This window comes from Ochotona princeps, chromosome 29 (genome assembly GCF_030435755.1).
Source record: "Ochotona princeps isolate mOchPri1 chromosome 29, mOchPri1.hap1, whole genome shotgun sequence".
Taxonomy (NCBI): Eukaryota; Metazoa; Chordata; class Mammalia; order Lagomorpha; family Ochotonidae; genus Ochotona; species Ochotona princeps.
The window spans coordinates 3,221,253-3,242,636 of NC_080860.1; the positions used below are offsets into that span (position 1 = coordinate 3,221,253).

Consider the following 21,384-nt stretch of genomic DNA (forward strand, 5'->3'; position numbering starts at 1 on the left):
CCTCCTGGAGATGTGAACACTGTCCCACTGCCCAGCTCCCCACCCACCCTCTTCAGAAGGGCCGCATGGGTGTGTATCCTCTCAACTAGGTACACAGGAGGGAGAGATGGCCGCAGTCCTAGCCTGTCCTGGCCACGGCCGCACTGGGTCCTGGGAGGGGTGTCCGTGTCTGGCTCGTGCAGTGGGGACCAAGGGCAGCCCTAGGCCTGAGCCACATAGTCCCCCCTCTCTCTCATTGGTTCCTTGTGAACCATTCCAGAAATAGAACCTTCTAGAGGGGAGTGGGCTGGGGCAGGGCCTGGGATAGAGCAGCAGGCCAGAGGCTGGCATGGAATGCTCAGCAGGGAGAACCTTGGTGGGTGAGCTGGGTGTGTGCATGGGCGTCCAGTGTGGGCCTGCCTCGTATCTTTCCTTGTTTGTTTAATGCGTGAGCACCAGACTCGTCCCAACAGGCCAGTCTATTAGCTGGCTGAGAAAAAGGTGGCAAGGTCAAACCCAGCTTGAGGGCTCTGGGACGACGCCACATGCTCCGAATCGGGGAGGACGAGCGGGAGCTTCCCTCAGTGGCACCTGTTTCTCCTGACCTGGGTGACCGCCTCCAGTTGCCCAGCCACGGCCTCCCGGGAGAGTCCTGGGGAAACGGGTCTTCTGTGGATGACATGGGGCCATTAGATGCTGGGAAGGTTTCACTTGATTCTCCCTAAAATGGATCTCACATCTTTCAAGAAAATTGTTACCTTTTATATAAAATGTAAATAGGGGCCGGTGCCATGGCACAACAGGCTGATTCTCCACCTTCAGGCGCCCACATCCCGTATGGGTGCTGGTTTGTGTCCCGGCTGATCCACACCCCTGGCGGGGTGGAGGATGGCCCCAGTGTGGGAGAGCTGGCCGAGGCCCCTGGTTTTGGATGGGCTCAGCTCCAGCTGCTGCCAGGAGAGCTTTCTCTGTCTCTCCTCTTTGTAGATCTTCCTTTCGGTAAAACAAATATTTAAAAAAATAATAATAAAAGATAGGTAACTATCCACCTTAAATAAAATAAGGCTTGGGGAATGTCTCTCCCAAGATCCCTGTGAGCGCTGGGACGGTGCTGGGCTGGACTCGCTGGCCGCCTTCCGGGAGGGCCTTGGGCTCTGGGTGGACCCTGCGTGCCTAGGGCGTGTCCTGGCTCGACGCCCACAGCTCTCGGAGCGTTTTCTTTTTCTCCAGGGTCGCCTTTGCTCTTCTCTTCCTTTCCTGTTTCCTCTTCTCGGCCTCCCACTTTTCTCGGAACACCAGACTGTCTTCACCCCTGTAAAAGACGTCCACTTTCTCCTGCAGGATTCTCCGAGCCAGCTTTCTGTTCTGCTCCACTGACCTGGTCTGGTGGCACTGTAAGAGAGGGCATTTAGAATGGGCAGAGATGGGCAGGACCTGTGCGCTCTCCCGAAGGGGACAGCCCGGAAGGCCAGGCCCCACGCCAGGAGACCCCAGGAGCCAGGGACAGCAGGCGGACCATAGCCTCTGCACCTGAGCTACATTAGGCAGCTTTTGCTGGGGCTATTTTGTGACTAGGTGTTATTTTGCCTTCAAGTATCTTCCAAGTCCCCAAATAAAACATGGACCAATGTATCTAGCTGATGTTTTGGGTGTGCCATGCATAAGTGTAGAATTCTGGGCCCAGCAACGTAGCATAGCAGCTAAATTCCTTGATTGCATGCACCAGGATCCCACATGGGTGCAGCGTCATGTCCCAGTGGCCCCACTTTCCATCTAGCTCCCTGCCTGCGGCCTGGGAAAGCAATCGAGGACGGCCCCAAAGCCTTGTGACCTTGCACCCCTGTGGAAGACCTGGAAGAAGCTCCTGGCTCCTGGCTTAAGATTGGCTCAGCTCTGGCCATTGCAGCTAACTGGGGAGTGAGCCAGTGGACGGATCTTTCTCTTCCTGTCTCCATAAAATCTACTTTTCTAATAAAAATACATTAATCTTAAAAAAAAAAAAAAAAACCCCACCAAGTTGTAGTCAGCTGTATAAAACAGACTAAGGGTTAGGTAAGGTTCTGAGTTTTGTTACTCTTGGATGATACTGTTTCAGGCAGGATCAGAAAAGTGATTGAGCTTGAACTCAGGAGCTCCTGGCTTGGAACTGCACAGCAGGCACAGATGTTAGCAACAGGGACTCGGTGTTCTGCTCAGGAGTGACCCCGACAGGAGCAGGACTAGGCTGCGCATGCCAGCTGCCAGTTGGACCCAAGGAGGTCGGCAGCTTCTGCCATGGGTGGGGGAAGCTGAGCCCGGGGACGGCCTGGTAGCTGCTCTCCAGCTGCCCTGGGGGACGGCCTCCGTCTACCTTCACCACGATGCCCGACGGCAGGTGCTTCAGCACCACGCAGTTGTTGGTCTTGTTGGTCGCTTGGCCCCCTGGCCCGTGTCCCTTCACAAAGTGCTCTTGCAGCTCGTTCTCATCCAGGGCAAGCAGAGCGGGCTGGTCTTTCTTGCCTGCCGCAGGGACGGTGACGGCCACTCCTGGGGAAAACCACGTGAGCCTCTCCCAAAACCAGGTCCCACGGGGCGCGGGGCATATTCTGGTCAGCGGTGCCGGGAAACGGAAAAGCCCCGAGGCGGGCATGGCGACTGCGGCTCTGCTTGCTCAGGACCTGTGTCAGACAAAGCAAAAGGCCGGCCTGAGACGCCCTGGCTGGGAGCACAGCAGCCGTCTGTTACCCAGGACACACGCAGGTCACCAGGGCCGCTGCCCAGCGAGCACCACTATGCAACCTGGCGCTCCGCTCCCACCAGTCCACGTGCTGCTGGCTAACACACCAAAAATATCCCCGCATGCCCAGAGCTGCTGCTCTCTCGGGTGTGAAAGTCAGAGGATCAGGGCTGTAACTCAACAGAGATGCTAACTGGGACACCCAGCAAGGAGGGCCAGGCAAGGGGCGGTATTGAAGCGTTTGAGACTCTTGGAATCACAGTGCAACGATGACAGAATGAGAGAGTGCTTTATAGCTCGGCTCACACAGTCTGGCACCGTAAACATCACCATCCATCATTGTCATGGTTGTTGTTTTTTAATGTTTCCAGTTTCATGGGTTTGAATAGGAACATCTGTTCCCCACGGCCGGCCGGCTTGCTGCACTGCCCGCACTGGGATCCAACTGGGCTTCGTGGTTCTATCACCCAACCACTGACTGAGAGGTGCCTGTTGGCACCAAGTGTTGGTGCAGTATGGTGAGGGAGGTCAAACAGAAGAGCCAGCCTGGCTTCCTGGGGACAGTCACACGCCAGAGAAAGTGTTGCTGAACAATAAATTTCCAGTAACCACTTGAGACGTTGCCTGAAGGGGAAATGAATTTGTGAACGAGCCAACAGAACATAGTGCTGTGAGGATGCAGTGCGTCCCATAGGCCTTCGCTTCAGGGGAAAAGGCAGAAGGATGTGGAAGCTCTCCCGTGAGCACAGGGTGAGAGTGGGCCTGCTGCTCCTCTGGCCGCCAGGGGAGCTGGACCTTGTCAGCCCCATCGCATGTGAGTGAAACAGACAAGAGAAGGAAGGGACTTCACGGGCACCATCTGCAGCCTGACGGACTTGGCGACAATCTGTCACCACGTGGAGGTGCTAAGGCTCGGGAGGCTGCCCACACACACCACGTGGCCCTTGCCCAGTGCTTCCCAGGGCCGAGCAGCTGGTAAGCCTTCAAAACAAGCTCTGAGACCTCGAAAATCCTAGTTGTGGTGGCAGGTGTCTGCACAGGCACGAGATTGCTTCCCAGCAGCTCACTCCCCAGGCTGCCTCAGCTCATGGCTCTGAGAGCATCACTAAGACACAGGGCCTGGGCTGTGCACCTCTGTGAGAGTGACTGTGACTGAGACACAGGGCCTGGGCTGTGCACCTCTGTGAGACATGAGTGACTGAGACACAGGGCCTGGGCTGTGCACCTCTGTGAGACATGAGTGACTGAGACACAGGGCCTGGGCTGTGCACCTGTGTGAGACGTGAGAGTGACAGACTGAGACACAGGGCCTGGGCTGTGCACCTGTATGAGACGTGAGTGTGACTGACTGAGACACAGGGCCTGGGCTGTGCACCTGTGTGAGACGTGAGTGACTGAGACACAGGGCCTGGGCTGTGTACCTGTGTGAGACGTGAGTGTGACTGACTGAGACACAGGGCCTGGGCTGTGCACCTGTGTGAGACGTGAGTGAGTGAGTGAGTGAGTGAGACACAGGGCATGCACTTGTGTAAGATGCTTCCTGGCACCTGGTTTCTTCTCCAGAGGCAGACAGAAGTACCATCTTCTGCTTTCCTCCCCCAAATGCCCGCCAACAGGCAGGGCTGGGCATGGCTGAAGCCAGGAGCTGGGAATGCAATCCAAGGCTCCCACGTGGTGGCAGAGACCCATCAATCACCAACTCTGTCTTCTAAGGTCTGCAGAGCTACACAGGGGCTGCAGTACTCCGGTGGAGGGGTGCAAGGGTCCCAGCTGGGTGGGGCCTTAGCTGCCTGGCTAAACACCTGCCCTGCTGCACTTTAATGTAGACTTCTGTCTTAGTAACCAGAGAAGCTGACACGTGGGATTTAAAGGCGACAGGACCATCCTTCACTTGCACCTTAGTGCAGCACAGCAGACTGCTCAAGCTAACATGCACACGGCTGCCATACATGATGACATGCACTAAACCCACCTCCTTCTGTGATGCTCATAGTGTTGTGCAGTCCCACTGGGTGTAGTTAAATTGGGGCTGATGAGGCACCCTGAGGCTGGTTAGGAGGGATACAGATTACACCAGTGGAGGCAGCACCTGAAAGGTAACTTCTGTTTAAAATGTGAGGATGACGGGCTGGTACCAGGACAGAGTGGGCTAGGCTTCAGCTTACGTTGCATGCATCCTATATGGGTGCTGGTTCATGTCCTGGCTGTTACACTTCTTTTTTTAAAACATTCTGTTTTACTTTGATTGTAAAGTCAGATTCACAGAGAGTAGGAGAGACAGAGATAGATAGATCTTCCATCTGCTGGTTCACTCCCCAAGTAGCCACAATGGCCAGAGCTGAGCAGATTAGAAGCCAGGAGCCATCCACCAGGTCTCCCATGTGGGTGCAGGGTCCCAAGGCTTTGAGCCAGTCTCCACTGCTTTCCCAGGCCACAGGCAGGGAGCTGGATGGGAAGCAGGGCCGCCAGTACATGAAACGGTGCCCATATGGGATCCCTGCGCACCAAGCCCTGGGAAATACTGGGCTGTTGTACTTCCGATCCAGTGCCCTGCTGTGGCCTGGGAAAGCAGTGCAGGGTGGCTCAAGGCCCTGGCCTTCCGCACCCACTGGAAAGAAGCTCCTGGCCTCGGTTCGGCTCAGCTCAGCACTGGCTGAGGCGCGGTTTGGGAGTTAACTAGTGGATGGAAGATTTTTCTCTCTCCATCTTCACTCCCAACTCAAATCCTCTTTCAAGTAAAGTAAGTAAATCTTAAAAAAGAAAGTTAAAAATTTTATGTAAAAATAAAATAAAATAAACAAATGCAGGCACTCTTTTTGAAACCTTGCCAACAAAGGATCAAGCGAGCAGTGTTCAATCTCCTTGGATTTCTGCCATCAGTCCACAGACAACTCCTTTGTGAGTGGGACAGCTTCTCACACCTGGCCCGTGGCCTCGCCTGGGGTTTTTCTTCCGCTGGCTGGTAAACCTGAGCAGGCAGGATGGCACCAGCACACAGCGCAGCGACAAAGAGCGGAAGCCAGTCGGAGATGCGGCGACATTTGCAGACAAAGGAGTGAGAGGCATCTGCTTTGACTGGCGGCCTCGTCCCAGCCTGCTGCTCCACATCTCTGTCCTTCTGTCCCAGTTGAGAGCTGGCAGACGCTGGGCGGGCTCCAGCCAGCTGGAATCCAAGCCCCCTGACCCCCACTGTGTCCCTGGCTGCTTTAGAGCTCAGGCTAATGGCCAACCCAACAATCACAGATACTTTCAGACTCTCCTGGAGCCCTGGCCCCACTCCAAGGACTGCTAAAAACGACCTATGGTTCCACTCTCCAAAGCGCAAAGAAAAAGTGCGCATTGGAGTTCGGCCTTTGTGATACGCACAGGCAAGCCGAGGCTCCGAGGAACAATGACAGCAGCTCAGATCAGAGCTCATCGTGACATTAAGAGAGAAAAGGGAGGATGGACGAGCACAGCAGAAAGGGAAAACCGGCTGACATGACGGCTCGGCCTTCAGTCCCTTCTCTGGGTCCAGGCTTGCCAGGGCAGGCTCTCCATCCTGACTTCCCCTTCGCTCTGCTTTTCGTCTACTGGTGTACACACCAGACACCTGGCTGCCTGGGCTAGGCCCCTGTCAGTGTCCCAGTCTCTCCCAGCAGGGTCAAGTTCAGACATAACTGACAGATCTGAGGAGTTCATAAAAGGGAAGGTTGGGGTCGGCAGAATGGCTCAGCAGGCTAATCTTCCACCTCTAAGCACCTGGATCCCATATAGGTACTGGTCTGCATCCTGGCTGCTCCACTTCCCTTCCAGCTCCCTGCTTGCGGCCCGGGAAAGCGGTAAAAGACAGTCCAATGCCTTGGGACCCTGCACCCATGTGGGAGACCTGGAGGAAGCGCCTGGCTCCTGATTGTCTCATCTCTGGCTGTTGTGGCTATGTGGGGGGTGAACTAGCAGATGAACGATCTGTCAATATGCCTTTTCAATGAAAATAATTTTGTTAAAGGCATGTATATTTGTTCAGCGAGGATCTTCTTTTTTAAAAAAGATTTATTATATTTTTATTGGAAACTCATACATACAGAGAGGAGAAGAGACAGAGGAAGATCTTCTGCCCACTGATTCACTCCCCAAGTGGCTGCAACGGCTGGAGCTGAGCTGATCTGAAGCCAGGAGCCTTTTCCGGGTCTCCCACGTGGGTTCAGGGTCCCAAGGCTTTGGGCCGTCCTCGACTGCTTTCCCAGGGCACAAGTAGGGAGCTGGATGGGATGCGGGGCTGATGGGATTACAACCAGTGCCCTTATGGGATCCCGGTGCATGCAAGGCAAGGACTTTAGCCACTAGGCTACCACACTGAGCCTTTCACACATATTCTTATATTTGAATGTAAACACTTTTTCAGATAAAAAAACCCACAAGATCTGTATTACGTGCATTCTCAGAAAAAGTTCTCGTTTTAATCTTTGAAACAATTTCTCCTTTCTTCAGCTTGCTTCACTAGCGTTCACAAGATATGCAGATGTTGTCTTTTTATAAAAAAATGTTAATTTTAAAATTTATTTTAATCTAATGGAAAGAATTGGAGAGAGAAGAGAGGAGGGGAGGGGACAGATCCCCATCTGATAGCTTATTGCCCAGAAGTCTGCCAGCAGCCAGGCCTGCTCCAGGCCCAGACTGAGGGTTCAGAACTCTACACAGCTCTCCCCTCTTGGGGGGCGGGGGCCAAGCACTTGAACTATCGCTTCTCAGGATCCATCAGCAGGAAGCTGAAGGAAACAATAGCTTGGACTTGAACTAGGCAATCGTATATGGGATGGCAGCACTGCCAAGTGGTGGCTTGATTGGCTGCACGACTCCTGCTGCCAGCCCTGTCCCTGTCCCTTCTACACAGCACTCACTTCTACTCCACCAGCTCAAACCGCCAAGCGCCTCTCTCCATCCGGGATAGTGACCTGCACATTATTACATGGTCTACTTCAAGTCCTGGGAGCCCATGAGCGTGCCCTGCGGTGAGGTCATGATTTTAGCCTGTGACATCAGAAGCCAAGGTCATTATGATGCAAAAGTGTAGTCAGCTTGCAGACAGACTCACCTTCCAGGAAGCCAACCCTGCTTTAGACACACAATTTTTAGGAATTATGTCATACAGTAAGAAAAATCATGCAGAACAAACAGAAACGACAAAAAAAAAGATGCTAAACATTAATTAAAACTGATCATTTTCTTCTGTCTTGAATGGTTAAGCTATAGGTTTTCGTTTTGTTTTGTTTTTTTGCTGTGAGGAAGGCCACACAAATGACAGGTGCTTAGATATAAAAATCAATGGCACAAAGTAACAGCCCGGTCGGTCAAGGACACCAAACACCTCGAGCTGTCACCAGCTACCACTGCCACACAGCTGGCTCCATGGGAAAGATGTCACTCCAACATGTCAGTTTGAAGACCTCAAGACAAAGGAGAAACACTTGAGGCATTCAATGCTATGATATTATATAATAATCATGACAGTATAAAGGCCATTTAACAAGAGGTGCAACGTTGCTGACGCGTAGTGCAAAATGTCCAGTACTGGAGGAGCTAAATACATAGTTACAGTCAACAAAAGTAGCTTGAATTTGTTGTTGTTGTTTAAAACAAAGGCTTATTTTTATTGGGAAGGCACATCTACAGAGAGAAAGCGAAACAAAGATCTTGTATCCATTGGTTCACTTCCCAAGTGGATACAATGGTTGGAGTTGAGCAGATCCGAAGCCAGGAGCCAGGAGCTTCTTCTAGCTATCCCATGCAGGTGCAGGGTCCCACGGCTTTGGGCCGTCCTCAACTGCTTTCCCACATCATAAGCACAGAGCTGGATGGCAAGTGGAGTAGCTGAGATAGGAACTGGTATCCATATGGGATCCTGGCACTTGCAAGGTGAGGATTAGCCTGCTCAGCCATTTGAACTGAGCCCAGTTCCTTGAATTTGTGACACTTTCTACTTCTGTCATCTATATTCAGAAACAATTTCTTTAGACTTTTAAACCACCTATTTTTAGGGCTGGTGCTATTGTGTAGAAGGCTAAGCCGCCACCTGCTGTGCCAGCATCCCATGTGGACACCAGTTCAGGTTGCCCCACTTCACATCCAGCTCCCTGCTTGTGGCCTGGGAAAGCAGTGGAGGACGGCCCAAAGCTTTGGGATTCTGTACCCGCATGGGAGACCTGGAAGCAGCTTCTGGCTCCTGACTTCAGATCAGCCCAGCTACGGCCACTATGACCACCGTGTGAGTGAACCAGCAACAGGGAGATCTCTCTGCCTCTGTGACTCCAACTTTCAAATAAAGATACATTTTAAACAAAACAAAACCCAACTACCTTTCTAGGTGTTTAGAAAGCTTTGCAAAAAGCATCTCTTCTGTGTAGCTCTACTAGCCAAAGGCAACGTCCACTTCAAATTTTTAAGTTACGATCCAACCTGGGGTAACAAATATCAGGGTGAGCAGAAGACATCCCCAAATGCACACGCCAGCACCCCGAATCAGCGTGCTCCTAGGACAGTGAAGAGCATCCAATAATCATCCCACCAAAAGCCAGACTTGGCACGCCCAAACCAGACCAAGTGCATCAGGTTCGTGGGCAAAAGCAGTCCCCTGCCTTCTGCCTGGCTCGTCGCTCTTAGGGTTAACAGTTCCCTGCTAAGAAGCTCACGAATTCAGATTTCTTAATTCTCTGTGTGCAAGATTCTAGAATGTCTCCAGCACATGCTGCGATGACTGAGACCAGGGAGAAAGGCAAGCTCTTTGGTGGGGCTTGAAACAGGGTCACAGAAAAGGGCCCTGCCCTTAAACATAATTTTGGTTAGGTATCACAAGAGTGTAACACCGGCTTAAGCACGGCTGGGGGGTGGCTTGACGCCTGGCACTAATGGCTTGTGGGACGCAGTATGAATGCTGCTTGCTCTTCGGAGGTTCGGGCATTCCAAGAACAGAGGCGCCTCCTGTGTCCTGGCTTCTCGGTGCTCACCCAATCCCGTGGGTCAGTGCCTGCTGAGGCCCTGCACTGTGGGACCCAGGGCTCCTGCGGGGCAGGCTGCGAGCAGTTTCAGGACTAACTGCGCTGAGGAAGGTGGACCGCGCTGATGGGCTGGGAGTGCCCTGGGAGAAAGGCCTCGCAAGGGAAGGGCCGACACCTGCCAAGCGCCAGGCCTAACAGCACGTGCTGAGCGGCCACAGCTCGTCCCATTTCTCCCCAGCACCCTGAGTCCGCGGCCCAGAGCGAACCAGGTCCAGGGAAAACGCGGCTTTGGGGAGCGGGGGATCCTGGCGGGCTCCGCCTGCCCGCCACGGAAGACCTCAGCTAACAACGATCACAAACCGAGAAAACAGGTTGTCCGGTTTCCAGGCCTCGCTCCAGAGTCCTTGACAGTCGCAGGCTTGTCCACGGACGCTTACCTGGAGTCGTGATGGGCCTCCAGCGCCCGATGTCTGCCCGAAAAACGCAACCGCGCTCCCGGGTTTGCGCACGCGCCGTTTTCAGGCCGCGGCTGCCTCCACCTGTCTGACACACACACACACACACACACACACACACACACACGCACGCACACGCGCACATACACACACACACACACACACACACACGCGTGCGTGCGCACTCTTCCTAACTGCGCATGCGACAAGCCGAGGCGTCCTTCCCGCGTGGCCGTGGTAGGTTCCCTGAGAGCCAACCAGAGCGCGGGACCGGACAGCTGCCCCGCCCCCTCCCCCGGCGCGACCGGGAGCGCGTCACGCTCGCTGGTCCCCGCCCCCTCCTGAGCAGCCAATCGCAGGCGAGGCGCCGGGCACGCGCACGCCTCGAGTTTAACGGTCGCGAGAGGCCGCTGGCTCGACCCTGACATCGGCTGTGGGAGCGGGGCCAGGTAAGCGGCCGCGGGTCTCGGAGGCGCTGCCAGCCGTGGGGGTCCAGGCTGAAACCTAAGGAAGACACAGCCCGGACGCCTCCCTAGGTGTACAGAGGGACCAGCGTGAGGGGCGACGGCGCCCAGGAGCCTGACGCCCACCGCAGCCGGCCGGCGAGTCGGGGGCTGTGCCGCGCGGCGTGCTCCTTTTCTAGACTCGGTGCCCTTGAATGACACCCGCGTGGCCCAATCGCAGGGCGCCCTGCCTGAGGGGCGGGGGGCTTGTGTGTGTGTTTTTGACGGAGTGTCGGGGCTTCCGGTGGGGCCCGCGGCGGCCCTCGCTCGGCTCTCCCTCAGGCGCCATCGGAGTCACCAGCCGCCCTCGCTGTGTGGGCGGTGGGCGCGAGGGCGACGGGACACGGCGGCCTCTCCCCGCCGGGACCTCCCCTTGCTCCCTCCCGGGGGCCTGCTGAGCCGTCCGCCGCCCCGGCTCCTCGGAGGGCGAGGGCGCGGTGGGGCGGCACACAGGAAAGAAATAAGACGCCCTTGTTCTTATCCTCTTTCTCTGACACTTTTTTTTTTTTCTTGCATCGTTCAAGTCCCGCACCCCGACCCACAGCCCGGCCGCAGAAGCGTCCTCGCTGGCGTTGGGATCCGGGAGCGGCCCCCCTGCCGGCCTCGATGGCCGCTGTGTCCTCCGGGAGATCCCGGTGCTTAGGTTAGCTTACCCCCGGAGCTTGTGCACCTGTCCCCGGGCGAACTGATGGGCTTGCTAAGAAGTGTGCACGGGTCGGGGCCAGGTTTCCTCCCTTGATTGCACCCCTGCCCCACGCCCACCCCTTCTTTAAATGCAGGTGTTCCTGAGGAGAGGGGGCTGTTAGTTGACTTGATATAGACAATTTGCCAGGGTGAATGAGGTTGTAGTTGGCCTGGCAAACCGTGGGGGTGTTTTAGTCTGTGTGCGTGGAATGAGAAAGGTTGGGTGGTGTAAAAGGTGCTTGAACTCGATCGTGGTGCTTCTTGCCAGGGTAGCTGCCCCGTGGTCCTCATCACTGCGTGGGTGAACACACCGTTAGTGGCGCTGACTGAATCAGTGAGCAAGGCGTGTCAGAGTTCCGACTGTGACATAATAGAATCTGTATCCCGAATCTTGATTATTAAACATACTATTCTGAAATACTGCCTGAAAAGATGATACTGTTTCTGCAAGTTACTCTTAATGTAGGGTTTTTGATTTTGTTTTTTGGTGTTTTTTTACTTTTACAATTTTTTAAAAAAGGTTTGTTTATTTTTATTTGAAAGGAAGATTGTATTTTACAGAGAGGAGAGGCAGAGAGAAATCTCCTATCAGCTGGTTCAACGGCCAGAACTAGGCTGATCCGAAGCCAGGGGCCAGGAGCTTCCTCTGGATTTCCCACGTGGGTGCAGGGTCCCAAGGCTTTGGGCCGTCCTCCACTGCTTTCCCAGGCCACAAGCAGGGAGCTGGATGGGAGGCAGGGCTGCTGGGACACTAACTGACTGCAGTATAGGATGCTGATGCTTGCAGGCAAAGGATTCGCCTGATAAGCCGCTGTGTTGGCCAGTGTTCTTTTTTTTTAATTATTGTTACCACATCAAGGTTTTTTAATAAAGATTTTTTTTTTTTGTAAATTCAGATATACAGAGAGGAGAAGAGACAAAGATCTTCTGTCCAGTGATTCACTCCCCAGGTAGCTGCAATGGCCAGAGCTGCACCGATTAAAAGCCAGGAGCCTGGAGTCTCTTCTTGGTCTCCCATGTGGGCTCAGGGTCCCAAGACTCTGGGACATCCTCAAATGCTTTCCCAGGCCACAAGCAGGGAGCTGGATGTGAAGCGGGGCTGCTGGGATTAGAATCAGTGCCCATACAGGGTTCTGGCACATGTAAGGCTAGGACTTTAGCTACTAGGTGACTGTGCTAGGCCCAAGGCCCGGTTTTTAAAATTGAGATATATAATGAAGATATACATTTTGCCCTTTTGGAAGTGTGCAGTGTATTCACAGGTTTGAGCATCCATCACCACTCATTCTGGAACTTTTACATCATCCCGAAAAACAAACTTCATCCTCATTGCACTCATTCCCTGTTTCCACACCCTTAGCTCTGGGTAACCTTAAATCTCCTCCTTGGCCTGGTGGGTTTGGCTCTCTTCCGTGTTTCCTGTAAAAGAAAACGTGCAGTAATACAGGCCTTGGGACGGCCTCCGCTTGGCCTGCTGTCTGTGTTGCAGGATTCGGAGCACTGTTCCTGCCTGCAGCCGCGTGGCTTCCCCTCACGTGGCTGTGTGTTGTGGGTTTGATCTGTCTGTGCACATGCAGATGGTTTCCGCATTGTGGCTGTTAGAGATCTTGTCATAGATTTGAATAGAAGAAGTCAGGGTTCCCAAAGCCAAGACAAGAGCTGTTGACTTACAGGCTCTTGTACTAACATTTCCTCCTCTTCATTTTCAGACCCTCTGGGAAGTTTAGTGTGTTTCACATGTCTGAATGTTGACAACTGATGATGCGTGTGGACGATGAGCCGGAAGAGGACATGGACTCAGGGCCCTCCGGCCGTGCGAGAACCATTCCCCGCCAACAACAGAGGGTAGCAGTTATATGCTATGGGAGATTTTGACTTGGTTAAAAGCATACCAGAAACATCTGTGGGTTCTGATCACAAAATTTCTCCCTGTTCTCTTGGACTTAACGTGCATACTCATAGGTAAGAATGCAGTAGAATTTTTTTTTTTAAAGATTTATTTCATTTTTATTGGAAAGTCAGATATACAGAAAGGAGGAGAGACAGAGAGAAAGAACTTCTGTCCAGTGATTCACTGACCAAGTGAGCTCAAGGGCCAATTTGAAGCCAGGAGCCAGAAACTTCTTCTAGGTCTCCCACGTGGGTGCATAGTCTCAAGGCTTTGGGCCATCCTCGACTGCTTTCCCAGGCCACAAGCAGGGAGCTGGATGGGAAGTGGAGCTGCCGGGATTAGAACCAGCACCCATATGGGATCTCGGCATGTTCAAGGCGAGGACTTTAGTTGCTAGGCCACGTCGCGCTTGACCCTACTGCTGCATTTTTAATTTAATGTTACAGATAAGGGATTATATTGCAGAAACGGCAATCTTGGAGGTAACAATTAAAGCTGAATGTTGGTCCCTGCATGTTAAAGCCCTTGCCTTGCATGTGGTGGGATCCCACATAGACTCTGGATCTAATTCTGGTGCCCCACTTCCCATGCCGCTCCCTGCCTGTGGCCTGGGAAAGCAGTCGAGGACAGCTCAGGACCTTGGGACCCTGCACCTGTATGGGAGAGATGGAAGAGGCTCCTGGCTCCTGGCTTCAGATCGGCTCAGCTCCGGCCATTGCGGCTGCTTGGGGAGTAAATTAATGGGTGGAAGATACTCCTTTCTGTCTCTTCTCCTCTCTGTATACCTGGAAAATATTGGAAATATTTTTATTTCCAATAAATAATAAATTTTTGAAAAGTTGAATGTAACAGAATCAGCAGAAATATCAACTCTGAGTTCAGCATCAACACAGGTGCATTGAAAAAATGTATGTACTTATTTGAAAGGCAGAACTAACAGATCTTCGTCTGCTGCTTCACTCCCCAGTGGTCGTGTGGCCCAAGCTGCGCCCGTGGGAAGCCAGGAGCCTGGACCTTGTGCGTCTCTTCTATGACAACAGGGGCCCAAGCATTGGACCACCCTCTGCTGGCTTTCCAGACCATTAGCAGGAAGCTGAACTGAAAGTAGAATGGCTGGGACTTTGGTGCCTATGTAGAGTGCCAGACCCTGCATTTTGTTTTTAAGCTCTTTCGTTATTAGTTTGTTTTTGCAAAGGTTTATTTATTTATTTTCTATTTGAAAGATGGAGAGAGAGAAAGGAGAAACATGGGGAGGTCTTCCCTCCTCAGCAGCACTTGCCAAATGGCGGCAGAGCCTGGAGCTGGGCTGCTCTGAAGCCATGAGCTGCTCTGGGTCTCCTGTGTGGGTGCAAGGCCCAGGCCATCCCAGGAGCATTGGCAGGGAGCTGGGCTGTAGTGGAACATTAGCAACTTGAACTGGTGCACTTATGGAATGCTGGTGTTGCAGGTAGATGGCTTAACTTGCTCTGCCACAGCACCAGCCTCTCATTGTGTGTGTGTGTGTGTGTGTGTGTGTGTGTGTTTTAATTGGAAAGTCAGATATACAGAGAGAAGGAAAGACAGAGAGGAAGATCTTCTGTTCAATGATTCATTCTCCAAGTGGCCGCAACGGTTGGAACTGATCCAATCTGAAGCTAGGAGGCAGGAGCCACCTCTAGGTCTGCCACGCGGGTACAGGGTCCCAAGGCTTTGGGCCGTCCTCGGCTGCTTTCTTAAGCCACAAGCAGGGAGCTGGTTGGGAAGTGGGGCGCCGGGATACAAACCGGTGCCTACATGGGATCCCGAAGCGTGCAAGGCGAGGACTTTAGCCACTAGGCTATTGCACTGGGACTCTGCTCATTGCTTTTAATCAGAGCCAGTTTACTCTCAATTTTGTATGTGGTCTGACTAGGTTGGTTTATTTGATTTCCTAATTTAGAGTAGTTTATGGACAGTCAAGAGGCAAGAACCACTGAATAGAACTGCAGTGAGGCGCAGGCTCAGAACACACTGGGCTGCTGGTCAGGGACTGAAAACTGAGCCCCAGGGATCTGGAAGCAATTCTGTGTTCCCTGGCTTCTCCCTCCTTGGTCGGAATTTAAGGCAACTTAGAAGGATATGGGTGCGGTAGCCCAGCAGCTGAAGTCCTTGCCTTGCACATGCTGGGGGTCCCATGTGGACGCCGGTTCGTGTCCTGATGGCCCCGCTTGCCGTCCAGCTCCCTGCTTGTGGACAGGAGCAAAATAGTGCAAGTTCTAGAAGGAACAAGAGTCAGTTTCTTCTTTCAGCTTTTAATTCAGTTTCTCTGATTCTGTTATTTTACTGTTATTTCCATTGGCTGTCCAGGTTTTTTTTAGAAATTATTTGAGAAGTAAAGCGAGGTATCACTCACTCACTAAATGCAAATAACCTTTCAGTGACTGCGTTTATTTTAGTGTCTTAAATTACACTCTGTGTTGTAACACAAATGGGAAACCTGTCCATTTTGGAAAAGAAGTCCCTGTGGAGTCACTGCTGTCCCCGCCAGGTCGGCCCCATCCTGCCTAGCCTGGCTCAGCTGAGATGGGCATCAGGAGGTCACGCGGGAGGGGATCCGGTTCGCGGCCTGGCCTGTGCTCTGGGCCCTGGGATCCCTGTGCACAGGGAAGCGCTGTTCTCAGGCCTGGCTCGGGCCTCTGGAAGCATGAGTTAGACCGGAGCGGCTGCGACTCTAGGATTGTTCAGCACAAGCTCGTTTTGTGCAGATTCTCTGGAGTGCTCCATGTCTCCTGGAGACCTTCCTTTGTGTTCTGAGAAAGCCCTTTCTTTGGCTGCCATTTGCCTTTTGTGGACAAGCTTGTAATCAGATTTGCAACAAATGAGGCGCCTTCAGGAGGACAGAATGTCAGTGGTTTTGTACTGCTCTGCTAAATCTTGAACTGCTGAATTATTCAGCGCTTTGGGAGAATGAAGACAACCATGTGCATTATTTATGTTTCAACAGAAGTAGTCTCCACCTATGTACCAACGCGGTGTCCTCTTTCCCAGGGAAGACCGGACCAGCTGTCGGCCAGGGCGCAGTGCAGGCCGTCGCCTCCCTCATGCAAGAACTGCAGCACAGTGGCAAGACAGATTCGGAGCTGTGGAAAAATTGTGAGGTACTGGGTTTTGCTTTATCTTTGCGATTTTAAAGTAGTTATGTCTAAACTTGGTATGATTAGAATTGTGTGTCCTGGAGCATGTTCTGGTACTTCAGTTACTGCCAGAACCAAGTGACGAGCTGCATCGGTGGGGCGACACTGGGCACGTGAGAAGGGGTCACGGTCTTCTTAGCGCTATGGGAGAGATGGACAGGCGACTGCATACCACTTGGGAACCTGGGCTGTCTTGAAATTGTTCCCTGTCCCAGAGTTTGCCGAAAGTCGTGTGGAATTACCCTTTAAAAAAAATCTAAGCCAGCTTTGGAATATTGTGGTTGTTCTAGTTATAAAGTTTCTGTTAGGTACCAGTTTACACAGCTGGGAGAGATTACACTGTGTTACTTTTAGGCCAGTGGTGTCTTTTTAATTGTGATAAAGTGATTTAACAGTTGGAAGAACACTGCATTTTGTTTCATAGAATAATAGTCAAGATTGACTTTCAAGATTTGGTCGTACTTTATAAAACAGAAAATATTACTAGCACCCAATTTTGTTTCAAATGTCAATCATGGTTTTAAAATATAGTTTGTGCAATTTTTTGGAATGCAAAATACATGGAATGAAAGATTACTTGGTTTGAGAATTTAATAGCAGTATCCCAAAGTATAATTACTTAGTTATCAATAACTATTAAAGTTATAAGGGTAATTTATTGCATACTTTAAAAATCAGTGACTTGGGGCTCGGCAGCATGGCCTAGTGGCTAAGGTCCTCACCTTGATCCCATATGGCCGCTGGTTCTAATCCCGGCAGCTCTACTTCCTCTCTATCTCTCCTCCTCTCAGTATATCTGACTTTGTAATAAAAATAAAATAAATCTTAAAAAAAAAAAAATCAGTGACTTGGTTTTTATACTTTTCATGCTTTCCTCTATATACCAGTGAATAGTTGCTAATGTAAAAAAAAATCTATAAAATGCTATTGTAAAATGACATGATTAAAAATGGAGTTGTTTACTAAGTGTTTCCTCTGGTGTATCTGTTTATTAGTTAATGATAGCTAAACTAACATGCTTTATGACAAATAAGCCATTGTAGCTTAACAATGTAGTTTTAACTTGTGTAAAATTCATGTTTGACTAGAAGCTGTTATTTGTAATACTTTGAGATCAGTACCTGCAGTCAGAATCGAAAACTATTTGTGAATTTAAGCAACAGCTTGATCAGAAGGCCCCATTGGCTTCCCCTGCCCACATAGGAACCCGTGTCTTTCCGCCCTTTCTGCTGTACCTGGCTACTGGGGTTACTGCTTGGCCCCCTGGATTGTGGTAGGGTCAGAGAATAAAGGTTAAAATATATCTGTAAAATTTTAGTTTATTTAGTGTTTTGAAGTGTTTTTCATAATAATGTGAAATCAAAAAAATAAATGCCCCTGATGTTTTAGTGTGGCCGCAAAGACTGGAGCTGAGCTGATCCGAAGCCAGGAGCCCAGAGTCTCTTCCAGGTCTCCCATGTGGGTGCAGGGTCCCAAGGCTTTGGGCCATCCTTGACTGCTTTCCCAGGTCACAAGCAGGGAGCTGGATGGGAAGTGGGGCACCGGGATTAGAACCAGTGCCCACATGGGATCCCAGAGTGTGCAAAGCGAAGACTTGAGCCACAAGGCTACCACGCCCGGCCCAAAGCTCACTTTAAAGGTGGAGTTACTGAGAGATGTTTTCATCCAGGATCCCACTTGCATCTGGTTTGAGTGCAGTTCTGCTTTGGATTCAGCTCCCTACTGAATGTTCCTGGAAAACAGAAAAAGATGGCCAAAGTCCTGCACCCCACATTCGTGGGGAAGACCTGGTGGGAGTTCTAGAGTCTTGGCTTCAACCAGACCCTGTTCTGGTGTGATGGCTGGCCATCTGGAGGGGCAAACCAGCAGATGGAAGATCTCTGTCTCTGCTTCTCCCTCTTTCTGTAGCTCTACCTTCCATATAAACAGATTAAGTAAATAAGCAGATAAAATGCCAGCTGTGGCGGCCAGCGCTGTGGCCCGTTGGTCAAGGTGCTGCTTGTGATGCCACATCCCCTTGTGAAGTGCCGTTGTGCTGCTGATCCAGCTTTGTGCGCATGCACAGGTGACCGAGTCCTTGGGTTCCTGCCCTCCGTGTTGGACAACTGGATGGAGTTTCCTGGCTCCTGCCTTCAGCCTGGCCCAGTTTTTGCTGTGGCAGACATTTGGAGAGTAAACTAGCAGATGGAAAATCTCTTTCTGTCTCTTCTTCTTTGTCACCTGCCTTTCAAGTATTTCAGATTCAGAGTTACAGACAAAGAAGGACAAGGAGAGAGGTCTTGTGCTTGCTGGTGGCCCCCAGGTGGCCATCGTGGCCAGGGCTGGATCTGGCTGCGGCTTCATCGCCGTCTCCCATGGGGTGGCAGGGGCCCAGCTAATTGTGCCAGCTCCTGCTGCTTTTTTCCAAGTCACTGCCAGGGAGCTGGATTGGAGGTGGAGCATCCAGGATATGACGTGTTGCCCCTGGCTTTGACCTGTGACACTGCAGTGCCTGGCCTAAAAAGAAACCCCTTTTAATTTGCCCTGTGTTCCTTGTGAAGCTAGTCGAGTTAGAATACTTCCAATCAGCCCTGTGCTGTTTCATTTGGAAGCTGGTTTTTTCTACATATAAGTTTTTTCTTTCTGCCTTTGTCTCACTAATTTTTGTAGATTTCAATTTCACTTTTTTAGGGTTCAGATTTTACAAGTTAGAAATTGTTATCTGGCTTCCAACATTAACCTGGAGGGCTCTGGATTGTTGCTGTTGATAACATGAAGCAAAGATCAAGTTGAGAGAATCAAGATGGCGGAATAGGGTAAGGACACGTTTAGACAGACGGAAAAACATTCAATCAGGATGAAGCAGAGAGGACATATTTCAGGTTGTAGGAAAGGACAGAACAACAGCAGAGGGGTACCTGGAGACTGACCGACACAGGAAAGCAGTGGACACAACGGTGTGGTGTTGCAGAGACTGATACTCCAGCACGGCGATCTGAACTCCACAGCAGCCGAAACTCCACCAGCAACCAGGTGGGAAGGGACTTTTACTGGGAGCTCGGGTGGTGAACCCAGACAAAGAACTGTCCGTCCTGCTGGTCCGTTTGATTTGACCAGGAGCAGAGACAGAGCAGCAGATCTCAGATGGGCAGTGCGAGAACAGAGTGGATTTCACAGCCCAGTCAGCCTGCTAGAACTGAATTGGGCGCCATTTTGTGTAAAGAGGAAAGGGCAAGGGAGAGGACGGAGCATGCGCTGAGCTGGGAGTGAGCTCATTTCTGTCTCAGTGAACTGCAACGACGTGGCATTCTACGGGTTCCACCCAGGGCAGGTCTGGGATAGCCCTCGATCTGACGGCCAGCAAATCAAGAACCTTAGTGGTTGTACATCAGGCGCCAGCCATTTTGGGCACTGTGGCAATAGCTCTGGGACTGCAGGGGACAATAGTGAACTGCTCATGTGCTGATCTCGCGAGAACTTGCTGAGGTCCGTGAATGCACTGGTCCCGCAGGAAAATAATACCGACTGTGGCATCGTACCAGCCAGAAGAGGTCTGTGTGGCACCCAGACCTAACGTCCAACAGGTTCCGACAAGATCAGCACCACCAACAACCTAATTACATAGGACACCTGGTGTCTCTCTAATCCTGGGACCTGTTCCAACTGAAAGTGGGAGAAAGGTTGCAGAGACAATGGTGAAGCCTCAGCACGGTATTACAGGAGGTGGAGGAGAGTGGTGAGCCAAGAGCTGGAGTTGTGGAGACCAGGTGGAAATTGACGTAAGAACCCAAACCTGGAACTCGCTGGAGGTTGTAGCACAAGTGGCTGCAAGCAAAAAGGTGTGTACCAACTGCAATGAGTAAAATCACATTGTAGACCTGTGGTTGACACAGCTTAGAAACCTACCCCAAGGAGAAGACTCTGCTAACCAGAAGTACAATGATCAAGAGCAAAAGAAGAGACAAAGGCACAATGAATATTCCCAAAAACTCCCCTGCACGGGAGCAAAACCCTATGCCAACCTCAGAGTTAACTGAGGAAGACATCGAGAAAATGGGGCACACAGAATCCATAAGACTCATTTTAAAGATTCTGATTAACAATGAGAAGCTCATGCAAGAGTTCAAAGAATTTAAGGAAGCAATAAAGCAAATCAAGGCTGGTATATCAGAAATTAAAAACACAGTGGAGCAAATTAATTAAGAGTACAGTGGAGAGTCTCCAAAACAGAATGAAGCAAGCAGAAGAAAGAATCTCAGAATTGGAAGGTATTTCCTGTCATCAGGGGGAAGCAAACAAAAAGCTGGAAGCAGAGCTGGATCAGGCAAAAAAAAGTATTCAAGAATTGAAAGACACTATTAAGAGGCCAAATATAAGAGTTATGGGAGTCCCAGAAGGTGCAGAAAGAGAAGCTGAGTTTGCAAATGTATTTAATGAAATAATAAAGGAAAATTTCCCTAATCTAGAGAAAGAAGTGGGAAACAAGTTCCAGGAGGGGCACAGAACTCCCAACAGGCTTAACCAAAAGCGATCTTCACCACGACATATGATCATCAAGCTCTCTTCAATTGAACATAAGGAAAAGATCCTTAAATGTGCATGTGAAAAAAATCAATTGACATATAAAGGAAAGCCAATTAAGTTCACAGGAGATCTCTCATAGGAAACTCTACAGGCTAGAAGAGAATGGAGTGACATATTCCAGATTCTAAAAGAAAAAAATTTTCGACCCAGGATAACATATCCAGCAAAGCTTTCTTTCGTCTTTGAAAACGAAATAAAATTCTTCCACGGCAAAGAAAAGCTAAAGGAATTTGCCTCTTCCAAACCTGCCCTACAAGGGATACTTAAAGATGTTCTCTTCACAGAGAAGAGGAATAGCACCTACCGAAACCAATTGCAGACAGGAAGAACATCCCAGTAAAATGACAACAGACGACTAAACCAATGAACTACCCATTCCTAAAATGACAGGACCAAAGTACCACCCATGTATATTAAACTCTGAATATAATTGGCTTAAGCTCAATCAAACGTCATAGATTAGTACA

The 21,384-nt window shown here is 50.9% G+C and overlaps 2 protein-coding genes across 8 annotated transcripts in view; one reads left to right on the plus strand and one right to left on the minus strand.

Annotated features, from left to right (window-relative positions):
• Positions 1-944: 944 nt before the first annotated feature.
• Positions 945-10,224, minus strand: MTRFR (mitochondrial translation release factor in rescue). The gene is made up of 3 exons (XM_058656839.1): positions 10,107-10,224; positions 2,330-2,636; positions 945-1,371 (listed from the first exon to the last, which is right to left on the minus strand). Exons 2-3 carry the CDS (start codon positions 2,606-2,608, stop codon positions 1,153-1,155), a joined length of 498 nt encoding a protein of 165 aa, XP_058512822.1. The 5' UTR covers positions 2,609-2,636; positions 10,107-10,224; the 3' UTR covers positions 945-1,152.
• Positions 10,225-10,418: 194 nt separating this feature from the next.
• Positions 10,419-21,384, plus strand: part of MPHOSPH9 (M-phase phosphoprotein 9) — a 51,267-nt gene continuing 40,301 nt past the window's right edge. For 4 of the 7 annotated variants that reach the window (XM_058656583.1, XM_004595338.3, XM_058656586.1 and 1 more), the window contains exons 1-3: positions 10,420-10,573; positions 13,021-13,273; positions 16,165-16,318. In XM_058656583.1, coding sequence (XP_058512566.1) covers positions 13,173-13,273; positions 16,165-16,318 — 255 coding nt within the window. In that variant the 5' untranslated portion in view covers positions 10,420-10,573; positions 13,021-13,172. Of the gene's footprint in view, positions 10,574-11,726; positions 11,774-13,020; positions 13,274-16,164; positions 16,319-21,384 lie in introns of those variants that run through there. The other 3 variants (XM_058656584.1, XM_058656587.1, XM_058656585.1) reach the window with 3 other exon arrangements.